The sequence below is a fragment of the Haliaeetus leucocephalus genome, unplaced genomic scaffold (genome assembly GCF_000737465.1).
Source record: "Haliaeetus leucocephalus isolate CR32 unplaced genomic scaffold, Haliaeetus_leucocephalus-4.0 Scaffold1, whole genome shotgun sequence".
NCBI classification, from domain to species: domain Eukaryota; kingdom Metazoa; phylum Chordata; class Aves; order Accipitriformes; family Accipitridae; genus Haliaeetus; species Haliaeetus leucocephalus.
The window spans coordinates 24063233-24082905 of NW_010972437.1; the positions used below are offsets into that span (position 1 = coordinate 24063233).

General features: G+C 49.3%; 1 protein-coding gene across 1 annotated transcript in view; it reads right to left on the reverse strand.

Moving 5' to 3' along the window:
• Positions 1 to 18157, reverse strand: part of ITGB5 (integrin, beta 5) — a 59791-nt gene extending 41634 nt beyond the window's left edge. Inside the window, exons 1-4 of the mRNA XM_010568904.1 lie at positions 18050 to 18157; positions 10123 to 10327; positions 4756 to 5005; positions 822 to 990 (exon numbers count right to left, since the gene is read on the reverse strand). Coding sequence (XP_010567206.1) covers positions 822 to 990; positions 4756 to 4937 — 351 coding nt within the window. The 5' untranslated portion in view covers positions 4938 to 5005; positions 10123 to 10327; positions 18050 to 18157. The remainder of the gene's footprint in view (positions 1 to 821; positions 991 to 4755; positions 5006 to 10122; positions 10328 to 18049) is intronic.
• Between the last annotated feature and the right edge of the window lie 1516 nt (positions 18158 to 19673).

Here is a 19673-nt window from a genome sequence, read left to right on the forward strand (position 1 = left end):
GAAAACATGCCCAATCCAAAGGACTATGCAAGGCTGGAGGAAGCAAAACCCAAACTGTATGTCAAGAGGGGAAAAAGCAACCAGAGCTGTCCCTGGCGAGCAGGGAAGCTCAGCCACACAGCGGAGGGGAGCAAACACTTCCATCCCTGATGCACAAAGGGATACGGAGCAACCCACCTACTTGTTCCAGAAAGATCTTCAAGCAAACACCTCCAAAAACCCTAAGGACATGGCTAACATGGCACCAAGCTAATGAACTCTGTCTTTAATTACTGCTAACAGCTCCAGTTTTGTTGACAAAGAGGGAGAGCAGGCTATCAGGGCCTGGGGGTGGGCTCATCCAGCCCCACACACAAAGGGGGCAGGTACGAGCAGTAGGAACCAGCTCCAACCCTCAACATGAGTCAACCACTGCAAGATGTGTTTGGCACACACGCACTGAGCCGATGCACGGTGCCGCTGCACACAAGTGTGCATGAATCTTAAAGGATTTTGTCCCAGGTGCTCAGGGATCAGCACCTACAAGTCTAGCCACGTGATGAAATCTCAGCCGTAAATTTGCATTTGCAAAAGCTTTGTTTTTACCCCTTTAAACTAGAAAAAATATTAACCTTTTTTTTCTTTGCCTGTTCATGTACAAAACCACATGAAAACAATAGCCTCTACTTTTCAAGGCATTTTTCATGGTTTCTGCAAGAAAAATGTAGTAGTTACTTCCAAAAAATGGCATACTGAAGCTTTACCCTGGTCCTAGAACAGAGCAGAAGAAACCTCCTCCTCTTTTGCTTTGCTTTAAAACCCCAGAAATCAGAGCAACTCACCTTGCAGACGGCAGCCTGCAAAATTGCATCAAAACCGCCCTCTGGAGCATCTCGGTTGCGGGAAACCTTCTGTTTCTGAACTTCTTCGTTGAAACGGTCAACTTTATCCGTTAGGGACAAGAGGTGGCGGAAGCCAAAGGATGGGACGCAGCTGGGGAACAGCTTGTAACTGCAGGAGGAACAGAGGAGTGGTCAGCTGGGAGGAACCACACCAGCAGCCAAGAGCTGCAGAAGCTCCCAGCTCTACCAGGTTGGTCTCCAAACTTCTGTTCAAAGGGATAAAATACTTCCACAAGGCTTCATGTTTTGGACACTTCGATTTCTGGGTATTTATCTACAAAACCCTACAGTAGAGCCCATTTTTTTTTTGTTTGCCCCCCCCAGGGTTTTGAGCAGCTGAAGTTTCCAGAGATCTCACCAGGACTGAACACCTCTCTCCATGTAAGGTGTGAGCGAAGACACCAAGCACCAGCCTGCCCCAGGCCATGCAACTCTGCAGTTTCAGCACCCATAAAGCAGTTTTCACACCAGGAATCCACAGTGCAGGATGTGACTCACAGTGATGCAGAGGGTGCTTTTTGGCAAAGCCACCATCCCCAGCAGCCCAGGAGGGTGGTGTGAGCCGTGCCCCGTGCCTGCAGAACCGGTGGGCTGGTGTCAAAGGGCATCACACAGAAGTGTCACTGCCGAGAGCTACTTTTCCCCTATTTTTCAATATGCATTTTCACTCTGCCATCCACTTTTCTTGGCAGTACGTGCCACCCCGCACCCACTGCACGTCACCGGGCACCTGGCAATTGCCCAACACTAGATGTGGTGATAACTAACACCAACTCTTGCATACTCCCACTATCCCTGCAAGCTGGTGAGCAAACACCATCTCTGCTTTCCAGAGGGCTGCTGGAGCAGAAAGGTAGGAGTGGCACCCTAAGGCAGAGAAACAGCTCGGCAGGCTACCAGGAAAACTTCTTCTTCCATACCAAACTATCAGGAGGCAGCTTTGGTGCTCCCCGCGCGGCCAGGAGAGCTCAGGAGAGCAGCTCCTGCGGCGTGGGAAATCAGACTGTGTGCAGGGGAGAGGGATGAGAAGGGTTAAGAAGAAAATGTGTTTAAAAAGGAGTTGGGTTGGCACTAATTCACTCCTATCTTCAAAGATAAAACCCAGAGAACAATTAAAGGCTTCTGCTGACACATGACCCACTATGGGTAAATTGTAAGAGGCTTTTTACACAAAGGAGCATTTAAGATTTACTATGGCTGGGAACTCAAATCCCTCACAAGCAAGCCCAGAGCCGGGACTTCCACTCGCACAGCCATGCACACCCCTAACCATGGGGCAAGTCCCACTGCCCTGGGCCTGGCTGGCAATTAGAGCCATCCCTTGTGATCAGTCCCGTGTTCAGACTTGCATCCTGCTCGCACCTAGGGCCAAGACAAGGAGTTTGTGATGTCTGAAACCTCTGCACTGCAGGGTCTCAGCAAGCAGCCCTGAACCCACGTGATACATCTGGGTGCATCTGGGTATTTGAGTGACTACACAAGGGCACACAGCAGTGCGGGTGGGTTATCTCAGGTTGTAACCTCCACAAGCCATATCAGAGATAGATGGGCAATTAGGCGTTCAGTCGAACCTTCTGCCTTCCTTATCTTTTCAAATTTACTGTTTGTTTCCTTCGTATTATCTCTCTTGAATGACACTGTGGCTGTGAGAGGCCACATCCTGGCTCCCCGGCAGGTCCCAGCTGGGATGCTAAGCCAGGAGCAGGGGTGAGCAGGGAGCTGGGGTGAGGTGGAGGAGGCACAAGCGATCCCAGCCAGACCCCGCATGAAAGCAGGGCTGCACCCCACCCAGACCTGCAGGACAGCCATCACCGAAAGGAGGAGGAGGAGGAGAGAGCCTGGACCCAGGGCAAAAAACACCCACCGCAGCTCATGTTTACTTGCAGCTTTTCTTAGATGAGAGCAGGCTACTGGACAAAGTCTGCTTTGACACTAGAAATAGCTGCAAACAAAACCACACCTGACAACGACCTCACTGCCACATCAGCGAGCTGCTTGGCAGCAGCGACAGCCGGCTTGCGGAGCAGGCAGGGGAAGGCGACGCTGCTGGAGAACAACAGGGAGCCAGCACCCCTGGTTTGGATGAAGAGGAGCCAGATGGCAACTGGAAGAGAGCGCCCACCAGACAAGCTGCCTTGGGCAATCCTTCCTAAATGGTTTCCCAAGACCAGGCTGGCTTAATGTAACCCACAAACAGAAAAGCAACCACCTGGGTAAAACCAAAAGGACATGCAGATATAGCCTGATCGTGGTGGGAGAAGCTGAGGTGATAGCTCTGGATGCCCTTGATGAAAGGGCATCAGCAGTTTCAGGCATGCCTCGCTGCAGAGTTGTCCAGCTCCATATTCTCCTCCTCTCCCACCCCTCCCCTCCTGCACATTTCACTCCATTTCACTCAGCAAAAGCCATGTCACTTCAATTACATCACACACCAGCCAAACAAAGTTTCCAAGATTTCCCCAGCTGGAGCAAAATCCTGTCCCCAGCCCGCAAGCAACATGAGCGGATGATGGAAACTGAGGACAACAGAAATGACTGAGAGCATCCCTCTGAGGCCAAGCCAAATTTCAGGAGGAAAGAGCTATGAAGAGCATAGTGTACGGTGCCATGGTGGCAGAGCCACCTCCCCGGCTCAGTCAGTGTGGTCACTTTTGGCTATGCTTTATGGCCAAAGCAGGAGTTTTCAGTGTTAAAATCCATTTGACTTTCCTCTCTGGACAGAACTGGTGAAAAGGGAATACAGATAATTTTGTCTGGTCAATGTGCAATGAGATGCCAAATGCTTGGTCAATGCCAAAAGTTGGCCAAGAAACTCACAGCCGATGCCAGCTCACTTTAATCTGCCTCTCATATGGAAAACTTAAAGGATGCATGCTTGCAGAGCTTGGCATCCATTCGTGTGGTGATCTTACAATGTAAGTATCCATGAATTGCTCAAATAAAAGTGCTAACCCTACTGCCCTTACATGACCAGAAAGCACTCCAACAATGAATATGGTAAAAGATGGGGACCACAAAGGTAAGTGTCAATGGTGACATTCTCCCAGGAGGGCATTTGCTGCTGCATCCATCTTTTAGTGCCAACATCCAAACCCATCTGAGTGTGGACACCCTCCACTACACCCAATTTCACTCTGGCGTAATCCTCAATTGAATGATCTTGATCCCAACTCCAGCAGTTAAAAGGCAAACAAAAAGACTCTAACAAAGACACTAACAAGCAAAAAAAAAAAAAAAAAAAAAAAAGGAGGAAGGCTCTGATATTACCGCAAAGCAAACCACATCATCTGTGTCTTTTGAAACTGACAGTTTGTTTTGCTTCCACAGCAATAAAGATGAAAAAACCTGCCTGACATCTTCAAAACACTTTACAAGAACTCATTAATCAGTACAACAGGCCATCACAAATCTCACTTCCCCCAAACACTTCTGTTGGGAAGGACTTACATTGCCTTGGTCTCCTTATCTGTAAAATGGAGACAAAGAGCTTAATTGATTTACTCAAGGCCAAACTATGACTCAGAGCTAGGATCAGAAATCAGGAATTTCTGGCTCTTGCTCCTTTTTCTTAAAGCCGACAAAGAAGTCTGCCATGCCTGCATCCTCTTCAGGTACTTAAAAATAGCTTCAGGCTCCTGATACAACAGTTTCCCATCTCTAGATGCAGACATCTCCCAAAAGCCCCTGCAAAATGGAAGTTGTCCTATTTTGAACATCTCTGGAGCATCACAGTGACAGCCCTGGCTAATCAGCATTCCCAAAAGCCAGGGCTTAAGCGTGGTTCATTATTTAAAGCAAGAATGGGAAGAGAAGACTGCAGCTAGGCTCTGTGCAAACACGGGGCTTGTCCTTCCAGGGTACACCTACCACTTACCCAATGCAGGGATTGTTTTGGTATCTTGGTGCTGTGTAGGAGAAAGGAGAAATGTTCTTGTCCACAAAAGAGCCAAACCCCAGCCGGAAATTGCTAGTGAGCTTTCGCATCTCTTCAGCCAGCTTGGTCCCCAGATTGCGAATATTATCTAGGTCGTCATTCATGGACAGGGAGAGATCCATCAGGTAGTAGAGGTCCACGGGATAGTCCTCCACTTGCCGAACTTGAACTCGGAAGGAGGTCTGGTCACCTGCACACACACAAGAGTTGAGAGTGGTGAAAAGGAAACTCCTAGCGCACATAAAATCCAGACCACGTGGGGTTTTTTTTTTCCCCTGCAGATCACTTGCAAAAGAAGAGGGTGAGGAGAAGAAGCTTTTCCAAATCCATCCCTTAGTAGACTAACAGGAAAGCAGGTAATGACTTTGGGTCCTCTTAAGCTATGTAGTGTACTGGCTGGCAAGAAAAAGACAGATCTATAGAGTACCTGTCTCTATTTTACTTTGGAGATACAGGAAGGGGTCTTTCTGTCTCAGCTAAGAGAATGTCTAAGGCAGGAAACATGAAAAATGCTGCTGCCCCAGGCTGTGTACAGTCCAGGGGTGTTTCCCTAGAAAACTGGAAAGAAAACCAAGCAGAGTGAACCTCAAACGGATGTTTCATGGACTACTGAAAGTGGGACCCTGCACACGCTTACTTGGGTACGTCCTCAGAGCAAACCAGGAGCAGTCCAAGAAGTCCTGCACAAAAGAGAGGAGGTGGAGCAGGAGAAGGAAGAGGGTCAGGAGAAAACAGCCAGCGTGAGATGAATGCAAGATGTCCTCTGAGCTGTGCAGGGAAGTAAAGCCAAAGCAGACACAGAAGAAACACCTTTGGAAAGGACTTCTCCCCCGAAAAAGAGCTGTGCCACCATGATTCTGGAGAAAGCAGGGCAAAAGGGAAGTAGACTGGAAAAAGAAGGTTGTTAGGGTCACCCAGGGAAGCACCGAGGCAGGGACGAAGCTTCCTGAAGTGATGAACACAAGGGAAGGAGCTGACAGTGCTGAGTCACAGGCTGTGCAAATGCAAAGAAGAGCAGAGAAAAGCCTTTCCCCGACCTTCCCCTTTGCCAAACAGCTTTCACCAGAGACACCTTCTAGAAGGGGTGCCAGGAGGGGAGGCCACTGCCAGCACTGCCCACGCCTCAAAAAAGGTGAAGTGGCTTCAAAGTGAACTCAACTTCACACCAGATGGACCTCGGTGGAGCCAGAGAGGAGGTGGCAAATGTTTGCCTTATGCTTTGCTGAGAGAGGGGTTTAAATGGAAACCCCAGACTCCAGCACCCTCAAACCCCAGGCTGGTTTGGAGATCCCACGTCCGCAGCTGCCTCCTTGGCCCATTTTCTAGCTCAGTGGGGTCTCAGACCCAGGGACTCGGATCCTTTCAAGACCAAGCTCTCCCTCCTGCCCACCTCTCCCAGCTCTTCATGGCTGAGGCTGAACTTTGGACACCAGCAGGTTCTGCAAAACACTCATAGCTTCCCCTCTTCTTCCCCAGAAATGAAACACACATTTTTTAGTATTGTGAAAACACTTCTCTAACCGTTTTATTGTTCTCCTCATTGTGCGCAGCGGCACAGCTGCTCCCACTTACTTCCAGCCCAACAACATGCAGCACAACAGCATCCCAAAACTGCTGCACTGGCAAGACATGGCATGAGGGGCTTCACAGCCCGGCAGGCAGGAGCCCTGTGTGACACCTGGGGTCACGCTGTGCTGAGCCCCATGCATGGCCAAACACCCTCCCTGGCGCCAGAATCCACTTTGCAGTGATTTCTACAGCTGTCCCCATCTGCGGGGAGCGAGCGGACGCCCTCTCCCAGCCCTCTGCAGCAGCTGCTTTGGCCCAGCAGCACCCACCCCTTCGGCGAAGGAGCCGGGGTCCCAGCACCCAGGGGGGACGTGCATTAAGGTCAGAGCCTGCCTCTTTTGCAAACAAAGCTGTGAAGGGTTTAGATCCGCGTCTGCTCTTTGCTCCCCCGCTTCTCTCTGCATCTCAGCCAGCTCAGTGCTGGAGTATCAGAGGAGTCAGCTACAGCTCCTAAACCAAGACCTTCCCTCTATTTGATGATTTCCCTGCACATTTACATCAAGGGTTGCTTCCAAGCCAGGGCTTCTTTTCTTAAAGGTAATTGCTCCCCCCTGCAGTCTGCTACAACCCCACCTGGCAAAGGCAGGGCTGCAAGAGGCACCATGCGCAAACATGCACACGTAGGTATTGCCCAGATATCAGCTGTAGGAAGCAGGAAACTTGCCATAAATATTCCTCCTTAATCTCACCAGCTCTCTTTTCCAGCAGGAGCAGGACTTTCCCGGCACAGTGCTGAGATGTGGTATGCAGCAAGATGCAACTCAGCACTGGCCCTACAGTAAGCAAATCTATTGAGGCGGCTCAACCAAATCTGGTGGGTCTAACGCTGTACCTGGCACGCATTTTGCAGGGGAACAAAGAAGAACATCATTTATATAGGGCAAAACCTGTTAGAATTGACTGTGCGGTAGCAAACCATGATTGCAAGCTTGACTCTTAATTCAGTGCTGCAAGAATGTGTTTAACTCTGGGAAAGTTTGTTCCCATGCCTATTTTTTTCATTCCTACATATTTTTCCCACTGGAATACCCAAGCCGTTCAGAAAAAGATGATGTGTCATTCTGCATTTCCCAACATTCCCATTTCCAAAACACTGTTCTTCCTCAGCAGGTCCTAAGATGGGAATTCCTGTGCCAGAAAGGGTATTTGAGATGCTCTGATCAAACCTTCTTCTCTTAATAGTTACAAATTTAGCCCTCAGAAGCACCAAAAATAACAGAATCCTGGTCCTGATTCTTCTTTCATTCCTAACTGCACAAATCAATTATCTCAGAGAAAACATCACTAATGTATGTAGATGTAAGTGCAAAAGAATTTATTATTCTCTGTGCACACTTCTAGGGATGAACCACCCCCCCCCTTCCCCATGTACCGCCACCACTATCCTCTCCTTAGGGCTTTTACTGAAAAGTTTTAAACTCAAAACTGAATTCGGAAATGTTTCTTGGATACTGTCACACAGAGGCAATGCAGAAACTGGAAAAACTGCTTTTGGCCAATTTAAGAACACAAACTCGACAATGACGTGTATCCAAGAAAAGCTCTTTTTTCTGCTTGGTGAGACTTACAGCTTGATGGGCAACTCAACTTGCATCTATTCATCTTTTTAAATTCCTTTTACACTATTCATATTTTTCATTTAACCAGGACACACTGCTTTATAGCTGCACCCAAGATTAAAAAGCAATATTATAAAAGCTAAATGCTCGATCTGAAAGCTACCCTGTAAGGACATCAATTTAAGGCCTTTGGAAATTAGCTGTGGGCACAGAGATTTGGGGATGTGACTTCTGCCACAGGACGATTAGATCAAACTGCCTGGGTGGGAACAGCGAACAATTGACAATTCACTCCCTTCTGCTTCTGCTTAGTGGTCTAAGAATAAAAGATCACCATTGCCACAGACCGCCGTGTGAGTTCATCTTTGAAATAGTACACCCTTCATGCCCAAAATTAAATCAACATTGTCTCCTTTTTGTCTTGGGTTCACAGCGTGAAACTCATTCCCAAGCTAAAGGATTAATGGATAATTTAAACTGGGGATGCTAATACAAGGGTTTAGGAAGTCATCAGCCCTAAAACGGAGTGCTGTCCAACATCAAAAAGAGAGCAAAAATGGGAGATACTATTACAAACATCTAGGTACGTCCCTCCTCCTGCAAGGACTCCGATGCTCTGCAAGAGGAGCACAGGGAGGGGAGCCAGCCGGCTCAGCGTGGGAATGGGAATGGCTGCAGCGGCCCTCGGGGCGATTCCTGCAGCTCAGCCTGGACCCAGAGGGCTTCTCTGCCATCCCAGGAGAACTGAAGATGGCCACGAGTGTGGTCCCCTGCGAGGGCTGGCAGGAACAACACACCAGCCCTGTGCGGCCCCCAGGAATCCGCAGGGAGACGGACCCCCGCGCCCTGCCACAGACCGGAGAGGTGGGCGTCCGTGCCTCCGGCTGGGCAGAACCGCCGGGGACTGGGGATGGGGAATGTGCTGAGCACCGGGCACGGCATGTGAAGGAGGGTCTGCAGGAGGCGAGATGTGGAAGCTGAGCCAGCCCTTTCTGCCAGGAATTGCCTCAAGAAACAGAAGTAATAACGACTCCCTGCTTTTTTACGGGAGCAAACCTGTTTCATCAGTAACATTCAGTTGCAGAAGCCATGCATCTAGCCATACATCCAGTGGTGACTACCCTCAAGGATCTGCTTTTAAGGCTTTGAAGCAAAATTTCTTTACATTTGAGGGTCTGACTGATGGCAGCAGTCATACTGCTGAGGAAGAGTTAATGAAGAGACATGATGACTATCCAACCCATAGAATTAAAACAAAAAATCCTGCAGCAACTGGCAGGCTCTGGGAGACCACTGGTAGCGTGAGCACCAGCTCAAAATCCTGTTTTTCTTGGGCAAAACATCATATTTCATTTTTCTGTATGCTCATGAGAGCTGTCACAAAACTGTAAGCCTTAGAAACCCACACCAATTGCTTAGAATGAATTGAGCTTTTATATTTGCTTCTTAACTTTGCAATAAAGAGCTTTTTTTTCCCCCCTTCAGAAATATTGGCTGCCAGATTTTTGCAAGAATTCTGAACCCACATTAAAGCCTGCCCCCACCATGCAAAAACTTTTGATAACAAGCATGCTCACATGGCTCAGTCCAGCCATTCCCTTCTAATTTTTAATTAAAAGGAAGAGATTGAAGAAAAGTGATGGCTCAGGGGAATGAAACAGGGACCTGGCTACAGTCCAAGGCCTGAGTCACAAGTTCAAACCTCCATCTTCTGCCTTGATCCCATGGCTCTTTTGCATACCGACAGAAAACAGATAGGCGGGTTTGTTTCCAATTCATAGAAGGAGCTGTCTCAGTTTAGAGTTCAGCACTGTCAGCTTGGTGGAGGATCCAAAGTTATTTTAACTCCTTCCATCCAGTGGTTACGTTTGTAAGCTGAGCAGGTTCCTTTTAAACACATGCAAGGGTCAAGACTAGTACTGATAACAGCCGTGGGTGGGCTTTGATTGACTTTGCGTAACAGCAGGGACATACGCCTCAGCCCCAAACTTGTTTGCCTCAGCCCCAAACCTGTTTGCGATGCACCACTGAAGCTCACGGGCTGTGGAAGGGGCCGGCAGCCACCTGCTTTGGGGGGCTACAAGGTCACGAGCTACAACACGCTCTCGGCACATCCCAGGCACCCTTTCTCACCCACAACCCCCCCCCAGCATACGGCTCACAGCCGCTGGGGACTCACCAGGACGAAGATTCAAGGCGACCTTCTGAGGCGTGATCTGCGTGACGTCCAGGTGGGTCTGGCCGGAGCCCTTGCTGCTCAGAGGGATGTTCTGCACCACGCTGCTGCTGCTGCTGGGGTTTTCGATGGCTCCGGCACAACCGTTCGCAATCAGGTTCTGCAGGAAGTCGCACCGCGACGTGATGGATTTTGTGCTGCTGAACTCCTGGGGGGTGAAGAACGGACAAAGGGGAAGGGGAGGGAGAAACATCAATCCCACAGCAGGGGCTTTGTTTTGACGTGCTGGTATCTGTAGCAAATAGGAGATGACAAGGAGAAGCTGGTGTCATTTGTGGTGGCCGTACTCAAAAGCAGCCTGCACTGAGCCTTGAGCCTTTCAAAGGGATCTACCAAAAAAGAAATTCTGCAAGGATTTGAAAATTGAATTTGCTCACAGACCACAGCAGCAGAAAGCTTAGCCTGGGGTTTCACCCCAGCCACAGCAGCAGCACTTGCTCCCAGCCCTGTCTTGGGCCACGTGAAAGCAAGGCAAAATGTTTGGTTTGCTGCCTGGGCAGCCGGTTGCCATCTCTTCAAGGGGAAAAGGTGAGAAGCCGTTATTTTTTGCACAGGCATTGCCTCGAAGGAGCTTTGTGAAAGAGAGAAAAGAGGACAAGGCGGTCGCACCGAGGGAAGCAGGGCAAACCCACCAACCCGGAGAGCCAAGTCAAGACGTGAAGCTGGAGACTGAGGCTGGGTGGCTCCAGGGACCTGCACCCTCTTCCCTGGGGCGAGACACCACACATCCCCACACAAGCACCGCATGTCCCCCCCACCTCACACCTCTGCACTGCAGGCGTTGGCAAAACACCATCACATGGGAAAAAAAAAAAGACACAGCAAGCTGTCCCTGAGGCAGAGCACAGCCAGAGCGGTTTGACATGGGCACACTGTCCTGGGCGGCTTTGCTGGAGAATAAGGGAGGTGGGAGAGCCTGTGCCCGCAGGCAGCGAGGCACATGCAGCGGCTTGCTCCCAGAGTTTGGGCTGCCACGGCAGGGAATCTCCCAGCGCCTGTCCCCAGAGCTCCAGCCCTCGCCGCGAGCCCCACGCGTGGTGCACAATGCAGCCTTGTGCGGGGCGGCACTCGGGAACAGCCGGCCGCACAATGCAGCCGTTTGCAAAAAGCCCATTTGTTAAAATGCCTTTTTATTTTTTTTTCCCCAAAGCGCCAAAGGGAGCAAGTCACATGTCCAAAACTTACTGGATTTTCAACAGTCGGTTCCTACTTATTTCTACACTATAACAATAGAGACAACCGTCTTCTGCTCCAGGGCTGATGGACTAAAATGACATGAAATAATGCAAAGATGCTCCCAGCCACACCAGCCCCTCCTTCAGCTGTGCAGCCAAAAACCAGTGCAGGGCTGAATAAACCTCACTTTTTGCTGAAGCTCCAGCATGGCAGAGGACAGAGGAGACATCGAGGAGGGAGACGTCATCTGACAGATCTCACTTTTGCACCCCACGAGGTGCTCTGGGGCCCCTGAGGACAGCCTCGGATGCAGGGCCCTGGGACATAGACAGAGGCTCTCTGGTGCATTTTCTCACTACGAGGTCCCAATGCTATTTGAAAAATGCAAGATTTGCATTCCAGCATCCAGCGGTGGGGTCCAGCCAAGAAGACAGCACATTGGATGGATACGAACATGAATTTCTTGGAACATGTCGTGTAAACAGATGAACTCCCAGAAAGGAGGACTGGGACTATTTAAATCATCACCAGCATGACAAAATAAAAATCAGAATCCCCCACGAAACCAAAAACAATGCCCAGCCTTTCAGAGCGGCACGTTTAGGGCAGCCTTGGAGAAAAGTTTCTCTCGGATGTGGTTTGACCTGAAGTCAGTGGAAAGCCGTCGGGCTCCAGGCACTCTCCTGGGTCAGTCTACCCAGCAGCAGGGCACCCATGGGGAGATGCTCTCCTGCTCTCCCAGTACCTGGACCACGGCTCCAGGTGAGCACCTCTGCCAGCTCATTTCTGCTGCCACCTATTAGAAAGGACACTCTGGTTGTGCAAAAAGCACCACAAACAGCACCAGGAGTGCAGCCGGGAACCTTTAGTTATTCTCCAGGAATTAACACTGGAGAGAAGCATCCAAGCAGGACAATACTTAGGGCTGCTCGTGCAACTGCAGCCTTTATCAGGCATTTCCAATCTTCCCTGGGGTCTGCTCCAAAGCCTCTTGATGTGAACGGAAAGACTCGACTTCAAAGGGCTTTGAATTAGGGCTTAATTTTCTGGCTGGGGCTGCGGTAGCAGAACAAGAGCCAGGAGGGGCGGGCAGCCCGGGGAGAGGAGGATGGTGGCTTCCTCCACCAGCTGCTACTCTTCAGCAGTCGAGCTCCCAACAGCACGAGAGACAGCTCTGGCTATGGCACTGTTCATACCGACGTTCATCGTCCCACCAAGGGGTGTACAGGAGAGCAGCATCCACACGCTGAGGATGAGGCAGCACCGGCACATGGGGTGAGGAGCGTACCCTTGTGGGACCTGCCAGGACCCTTTTTGGGGCACGGCACCCATGTGCGTGCAAGCCTGTCCATTTGCACGGCAGTGAGAAGGTCCCCCTCGCTCGACCCAGCTATTTTCTCTTAAATTTTCTTCTAAAATGGGCCCAGAGGACTTGCCACAGGGCAGCAATCGCTAAGCTGCAGCTCCAGTCAAATCCAGCCCTTTTCTTGTTCGATGGAAAGCCACGTTACCCGGGGTGGAAGAAAATACCCCCCGCTCAGGGGTGCAAAGACCCCAGGAGAGGGGGTGCAGCTCAGCACCCAGGGGGGCAGGACTGACCCCTACTTCTGCTTGCGTTTCTAACCCAGGCAGGGTGACACCGAGCAGGGGAGTGACGGTGGCCTCGGGAAAGCCCCAGCAATCGCCGCAGCACCCTACAAACAAACACCCCTCATGTGCACCCGTAGGTCAAAACCCAAAGCCAAAACTGTGGCTACCAGGTACCATCCAACTAAAGCACAAAGTTTTCCGCGACAGAGAAAAATCAAGGCTCCTGGAGGTCAAATGAAAGGAAAAAAGGGTGAGCAGCTTTGAGGAGTAAAGGGTATTGCGCAGGTCCAAATAATTCACAAACAACCATGCCAAAAGGCAGCCCCACACCAGCTCAATGTGGCACACCGCTTCAAACCCTAATTCCCCCCGAGCAGAGGACACCTCACAGTTAGTTAAGCAATTTGGTGCACCCAAATACCTGCCGACCATCTGCCCGTATGCCTGCTTCAGCGAGAAATGCAGCAGGTACCCCACGGCAAGCAAGAACCCCCCCCAAGCATTGCTTCGTGCCGCAGAGAAGCATCGGTTCGGGAAGATCCCACCTAGTCCTTGTCAGCAACACTGGGGGCTTGCAGCCCACTGGGCACTTTGCGGTCCGGCCTCCGTGCTAACAAGCTCACAAAAGCAAATGCACACAAGCGGACGGAGTGAATGGAAACAACAATGTGACAATTACATGCTCATCAGTTTGACAGTCTTAAGACAAATTGCTTGGTTCATGCTATAAAAATGGAGAATAGCATTGACTGTATCTAACTGACTATACCTAACTCCTGACTAGACACGTCCCTACCATTTTTTCACTTTAATCAGCCCAGTTCTGCATTAATTCAGTCTGAAATATGCTTGTTTTCTCCATTTTTAAAAAATTGACATTTTCCCTCTAGGAACATCCTTTGATTTTGGTTCCTCATCCTCCAGGCGCACATTCCTGAGATGGGGTACATCTCTGGATGGGATAGGATGGGAGATGGGAGAGGATGGGGTACGAGCAACCTGCTGGAAAACAGAGGGTGCCATTGGGGAAATTTCAGTTCAATTAATCAAAAAGGAAATTTCAGTTTAATTAATGTAATTAATGTGCATCTCTATTTTGCATGTACACACATAAATGCATCCACATAGGTAATGCACAGATGAACACAGTGTACACACACCTAACAAACAACAGGAGCCTCTGCACATTGGCACGCTGCTCCCCAAAGCAGCAAACAGAAGATGACAGCAATGCAATGACATAATTTCCACCCCCCCACACCCCCCCGGTACACTCTTTTGAAGAGCATCCCCCCTGCAATCACTCCAGGTAGGTTTATCATGAACACAAACCCCACCTGCCTATCACTGCCCACCTGACAGCTCAGAGGACAGTACTGAAGCCACTTCCAGAGCTCCCTGCTCTCCCCAGCAAGCCCAGCAAGGCCTGCTGAGCCTGGGCAACCTGACGCCACTGCAAAAAAATCAGTGAGCATCCTCCTTTCCCACCCACAAAAAACAGGCTGCCACAGAGATCACAGCAATGCCACGGGCCACTGTGCAGTTTCCAGCCAGAGTATTCCACCAGCAGCGTGTCAGCAACTTCTAGTCATTTCCAGCTTCTTCTGGAGCTTGCAGGAGGAGCTGAGGAATCTCCTCAGATTCCAGCATGGATGGAAAGGCTGCAGCAGGCTCCATCACCCAAGAGTCACATATTTCCCCCAGACAGCCCTGTTTCAAGGCATGCTCAGGCAACCGTTAAGGCCACACATTCATACCTCCTCTTTTAAGTGCCATTTAAACAGATCACCTCATTTAAGTCCTGTTTTTCAAGGTATTCTTCCACGAGCCAACAGAATCTATGGCTGCTTCCAAATTTCCAACAGCCCAAAGACTTGTGGTTAGCTCAGCGGCCCCTGGGGGCTGCGGGGCTGCCGGATACCAGAAGCTGCTATCATCAACTCATCCATCATCACCCTCTTGGGTGGGAGCAGAGATGCCAAACACAGGCAGAAGTGAACAGAGGCTCATTCAAGCTGAGGGGACATGATGCACCCTGTACTAACAGGTTAGGAAGTGGTAGTCATAAATTTATAGCATCTTGACTACTCTGCTGTAAGCCTTTATCTACATGCATGCTCTTACCCTCACAATTCAAGGCAATGTAAATACAAGGAACCTTATCCCACTTGGAAAACCCATCGGGATAGGGCTCCAGAATTGCTTTCGCACACTCCTAACCCCTAGTTGCAGTCCATGAGCGCTCAAGACTTTCTGCTCCTCTGCGGTCACACGGAGCCTGGATGCAGGAGTGCGAAGGGTGATGGAGGAGGATGCAACACTGCAGGAGGTTGCATGAAGCATGACCGTCTCTGGGAAACAGCGTGGCTTTCCTGCTCAAACTGCGCCTCTCGCACAGCCAAGGGGTCCCTCACAGCATCGGCACTGCCGGGCACCCAGGGGGACAAAGAATAACCAGGTATGATGGCACCGTCTAGTGATGTTATTCCCCAAAAGGAGGAATATTATATATGAGAAGGTGTACATATATATATACAGGAAGATATAATAATATATATTTTGTGTATATATATTATATATATATTATAGACATCTCTACACTTCCTGTATATATAATACATATACACATACTATAATATATAGAATTATATGTAGCATTATATATACTTACAGACTTCTACTATATATACTTCCTGACAAAATTATTAACTGTTGCCTACAAAGATGACAACAGATTGCCCGGTTTGCTCCCAAACCTGTTAAGTAAATTCAAAGGGAGCAGAAAATACACATTAATCAGCTAATCGTGTTTCTAACAACATAATAAGCATCTCTGGAAACCTCTCCAATATCTTGGCCCTGATACTTAAACAGCAGCAGAGCTATAGAATTTGACTGGCATGCACGCTCCCAGGCAACATACATAGCAAATGACAGCTAATGGAAATAGCTACGGAAAACAGACTAAAAGCAATTTAATAAGCATACCTGACTAGGCTGCGGCAGAGGGAAGGGAAATAAGGTGGTGAAATGACTATGCAAAAGAAAAGCAGATATTAAGAGGTTATAATATTACTTTAAAACTTTTGAGGTCGAAAACCTCTAGATATCTTTCGCAATCCCATTACCTCACCTGATGATCTCAGTTAAAGAGAAATAATTAGAGTTTCAAACAGAAAATTATATATAAAAAAAAATAATACAGAATTAGAATAAGAACTCACTAAGTTTTAGCATGCAGCATGTAAAAGGGGACAGCAGCTTTTAAACACGTAGCTCTTGGCACAAAACACCTTGAAATGTAGTTTTAAATAGCTGCTGCAGGCTAAAGGTCAGGAAGTATTACAGCACTTCCCTGTAAACACCCATCTTCCTTCTTGGCCCTTCCACTCCATTTAAGAGTATTTTTTTTTTTTTGGTAGCTCTCCTGTTTGTAAGATAAGAGTCAGGCTGCCAGTCCCATGGTCTGCCATACAATTAGTGGTCACAGCGACCACCAGATAAACATTTCCACTGGCAGCATTTGCAAAAAGCTGTCTTTTGATGCCAAGACGAAAACCAAAACAAAACAAACAAAAAAAAAAGCAAGCTGTTGGGTACCCATAGCTTAATAGCCAGCATTCCTGGATCCAATCTCACCACCGCAGATTAGCTGGCTGGAAGAGGAGCTCTTACAGCTGTTTACAAGATGTCTCAAAAGCAGGATCTATTGCTTTACCCTTTCCCTTCTGCACACCATTCGCCTTGCTGGAAAAAAAACCATGAAAGCTATTACGCTGTCAGGTAGCATGGTGTTAGCAGCGTTAGGAGGTTTTCCTTGGAGAGCTGCAGCTGCGCTTACAAGTAAGTGAAAATCCAGTAAAATAGAGCTGGAGAGCCAGAGGCTGGGGTACCTCCTGAGGCCCAGCCAAACTGCGGGGCTCGGGAGCCCCCCTCACCCCATGCCCATCTCCATCCTCATCCTCTGCCCTGAGGCAGGGCCGGCAGGAGGAGGGACGGGAGCAGCAGAGGGAGGTGTGGGCAGCGCCTGCATCCTCAGCTCAGCATCATCACCTATGGCCAGAAGGTGAAGTATGTGCTCAACCCCACAGCTTGCCTCCCCCAAAACAGGACCGGGACGGCCACACTAGAGGAAAAAGGGTCAGCAGGGAACAGGTAAGCATCACTCCTGGCTGTGCCCATAGAGAGATTCAAGATTATCCACTGCTCTGGGGTTTCTCACAGCCCAAAGCTGGTTCCTGGCACAGCAGCTGTGCCTGCAAGTAGGCAGAGTCTTTCCCTGCACCTGTAAGCATCCATATTTCTCTCTTAAACACTTAAGACGGACACAGGTACTAAGCAGACAACAGCTATCTATGCATCAGACATTATCGGGTCTTTCACACACCTTGTTCTCTAGAAAACATAAGTCTATGTGATAAGATAAGAGATATATATATATATATGCCTAAACTCATGAGCAGTCCTTAGGAAGCAGGGAAAGACATCTGCAATTTCTCACAAACCAAGGAGGCCCCATTAAATTATGGGTGAGCAGTTTCAGCACCAACACAAGGATGCATTTTCACCCCAAAGCACACAGTTAAGCTGTGTAACTCATCGCCACGGCATGGCGCGGATGCCAGAAGCATGGGTCACCCCCCCAAATGACACAATAGATTCAGAAAGGAGAATTATCTTTGTTACAGACAAAAAGCCCATGCCATGCCAGGCCACGCAACAAGGAACACGTAGCAGGACACCAGCCAGGGGCTTGGGGCTTTTTAGGGAGAGAGCTTTCAAGCAAGGGTCCCTGCAACACAGAGCACACGCAAGGACCCAGCACCCACCGAAAACAAGAAGGTAATTGAAGGGACAGAAGGACTGAAGGAACAGTGCTGCTCTGTTGAGGATGCGCGGGGGCCAGAGGGGTCAGAGACTTGTATCCTACAGCGTCAAAGAGCCGAGGAGTCACATACATGCAACATACGCTCGGCATGAAGCACCTGCTGCCCTCACCCACCCCTTCTGGCATGGGACAGTGTCAGGAACAGGCGAAGTGGGGGAATAGCTCCCTTCCTGCATTACAAAAAGCATGCAAGACAACCGAGGTCTAACCACCTACCTCCTTGGAGCACCAGGCACACTTGGGATGGATGAGGAGACACTCTTCGCAGGATGTGGCGCTTCCACTGGTGCACAGATTGAGACCTTCAGCAAGAAAGAACAACAGAGAGCAGGATGGGCTGAACGGTTACGGCACTCCAAAACAGTGTTCAGGGGTTTTCTGAGATATTCTTAATGCTAAACATACTGTAAGTTCAAACAAGAGCAAAGAATCTCTCAGGAGCTGAAAAGACAGGAGAAGGTGTAAATCTCTCTTCACCTGTAAGGAGGTCTTGTTTTCTTTTCCTTCTCCAAGAAAAATGAAAAGGACAGAAACTTGTGTTGGGGTGCTGAGAACCTCTAAAATATGACCCTGGTGATTTCCTTCCCTCTTTTTTAATGGATCTGGTTAATCAAAGAGTTCAGCTATTCATCTTCCTAATGAAATACTTCCATCACTGTGGACAGAAGGCAATAGCTGTTTGACCAGCCTGAAATACAAATGTGGCTGTCCGAAACCTCCCGAGATGCCGACTTTTAAAGTCACATTAGGCACATCATCTCAATTTTTCCAGCTGAATATATGGGGGGACCTTCCCCAAAATTTTCATCTTAAGGCAGCCTTGGAAGACACTCATCTCCCCCTTCCGCACAGGTGATTTCCATAGTGGACTCCTGTAACAGTAAATTACTTGTAATTTATTACGAGAGTCATTTCCACAGGATATCCAGGTTAAACTGGGCAGCGTGTTTGCACTGGGGCACATCCAAGGCTGGGTGTGGTGGAAGACACCAGGCCACGGCCGAGGGCTCTCCCTGCCCACGACGCCGGCGGGGGCTCTGCGCCCACCGAGGCAGCAGCAACCAGGGCAGCGGTGATGCTCTCCGCTCCTGGATTGCTGGTGTCCAGCAGCACAAGGGGTACCGAGCCAGTTTCACTTGCAAAATCCACGATTTGGGCTTCGGGCTTTAAAAAAAAAGAAATGGAACCACGCAAGTTAAGCCGAAGCAAACATCAACGGTATCAGCTTTGAATGCAGCAGCTTGTTTAAGCATGCCTGTGGCTATGAATGTGCCCTTCGATACCGCCAATGCCCCAGCTCCCCCGGGTGCGGCTATTAACTTCTACTGTCAATAACCGATTAAACAAATCTCCAACCGAGGATTCAGCACAGAGGCTGCACGCTGCAAATGAAATGCCTCAGGCTCGAACTCCGAGTCTGCTATTTTTTCCAACCCAAATATCAATAAAAGCATTGTCAGACCTCTATTTTCAGCCAGATGCATCTGCAGATACCACTGCACCACGCTGCTGCTGGGTATAATCTGCAGACTGAGCAGCCTTGCTGATGGCTGCTGAAGAGCCACACTGAGTTTTCTCCTGTCCCAAGAACTTTCTGCCCCAAGAGCTTTGGAAAAGGGATTTTTTGCTGTACCCCATGTGAATATTGCACTGAAAAAATGAAAAGCGGTGGCTGCCTGGGTCGCTCCCATACAGGGCCAGTCTGTGAGCGCAGGAAGCTGTGAATCAAACCGGACAGCTGGAGGAAAACTTAGCATGCCCTAGGCTAAAAGCAAAAAGAGGATAAGTAGGTCCTGTCAGTAATTCTCAGTCATCACCGAGGCATGACCGTGTCAGAGCC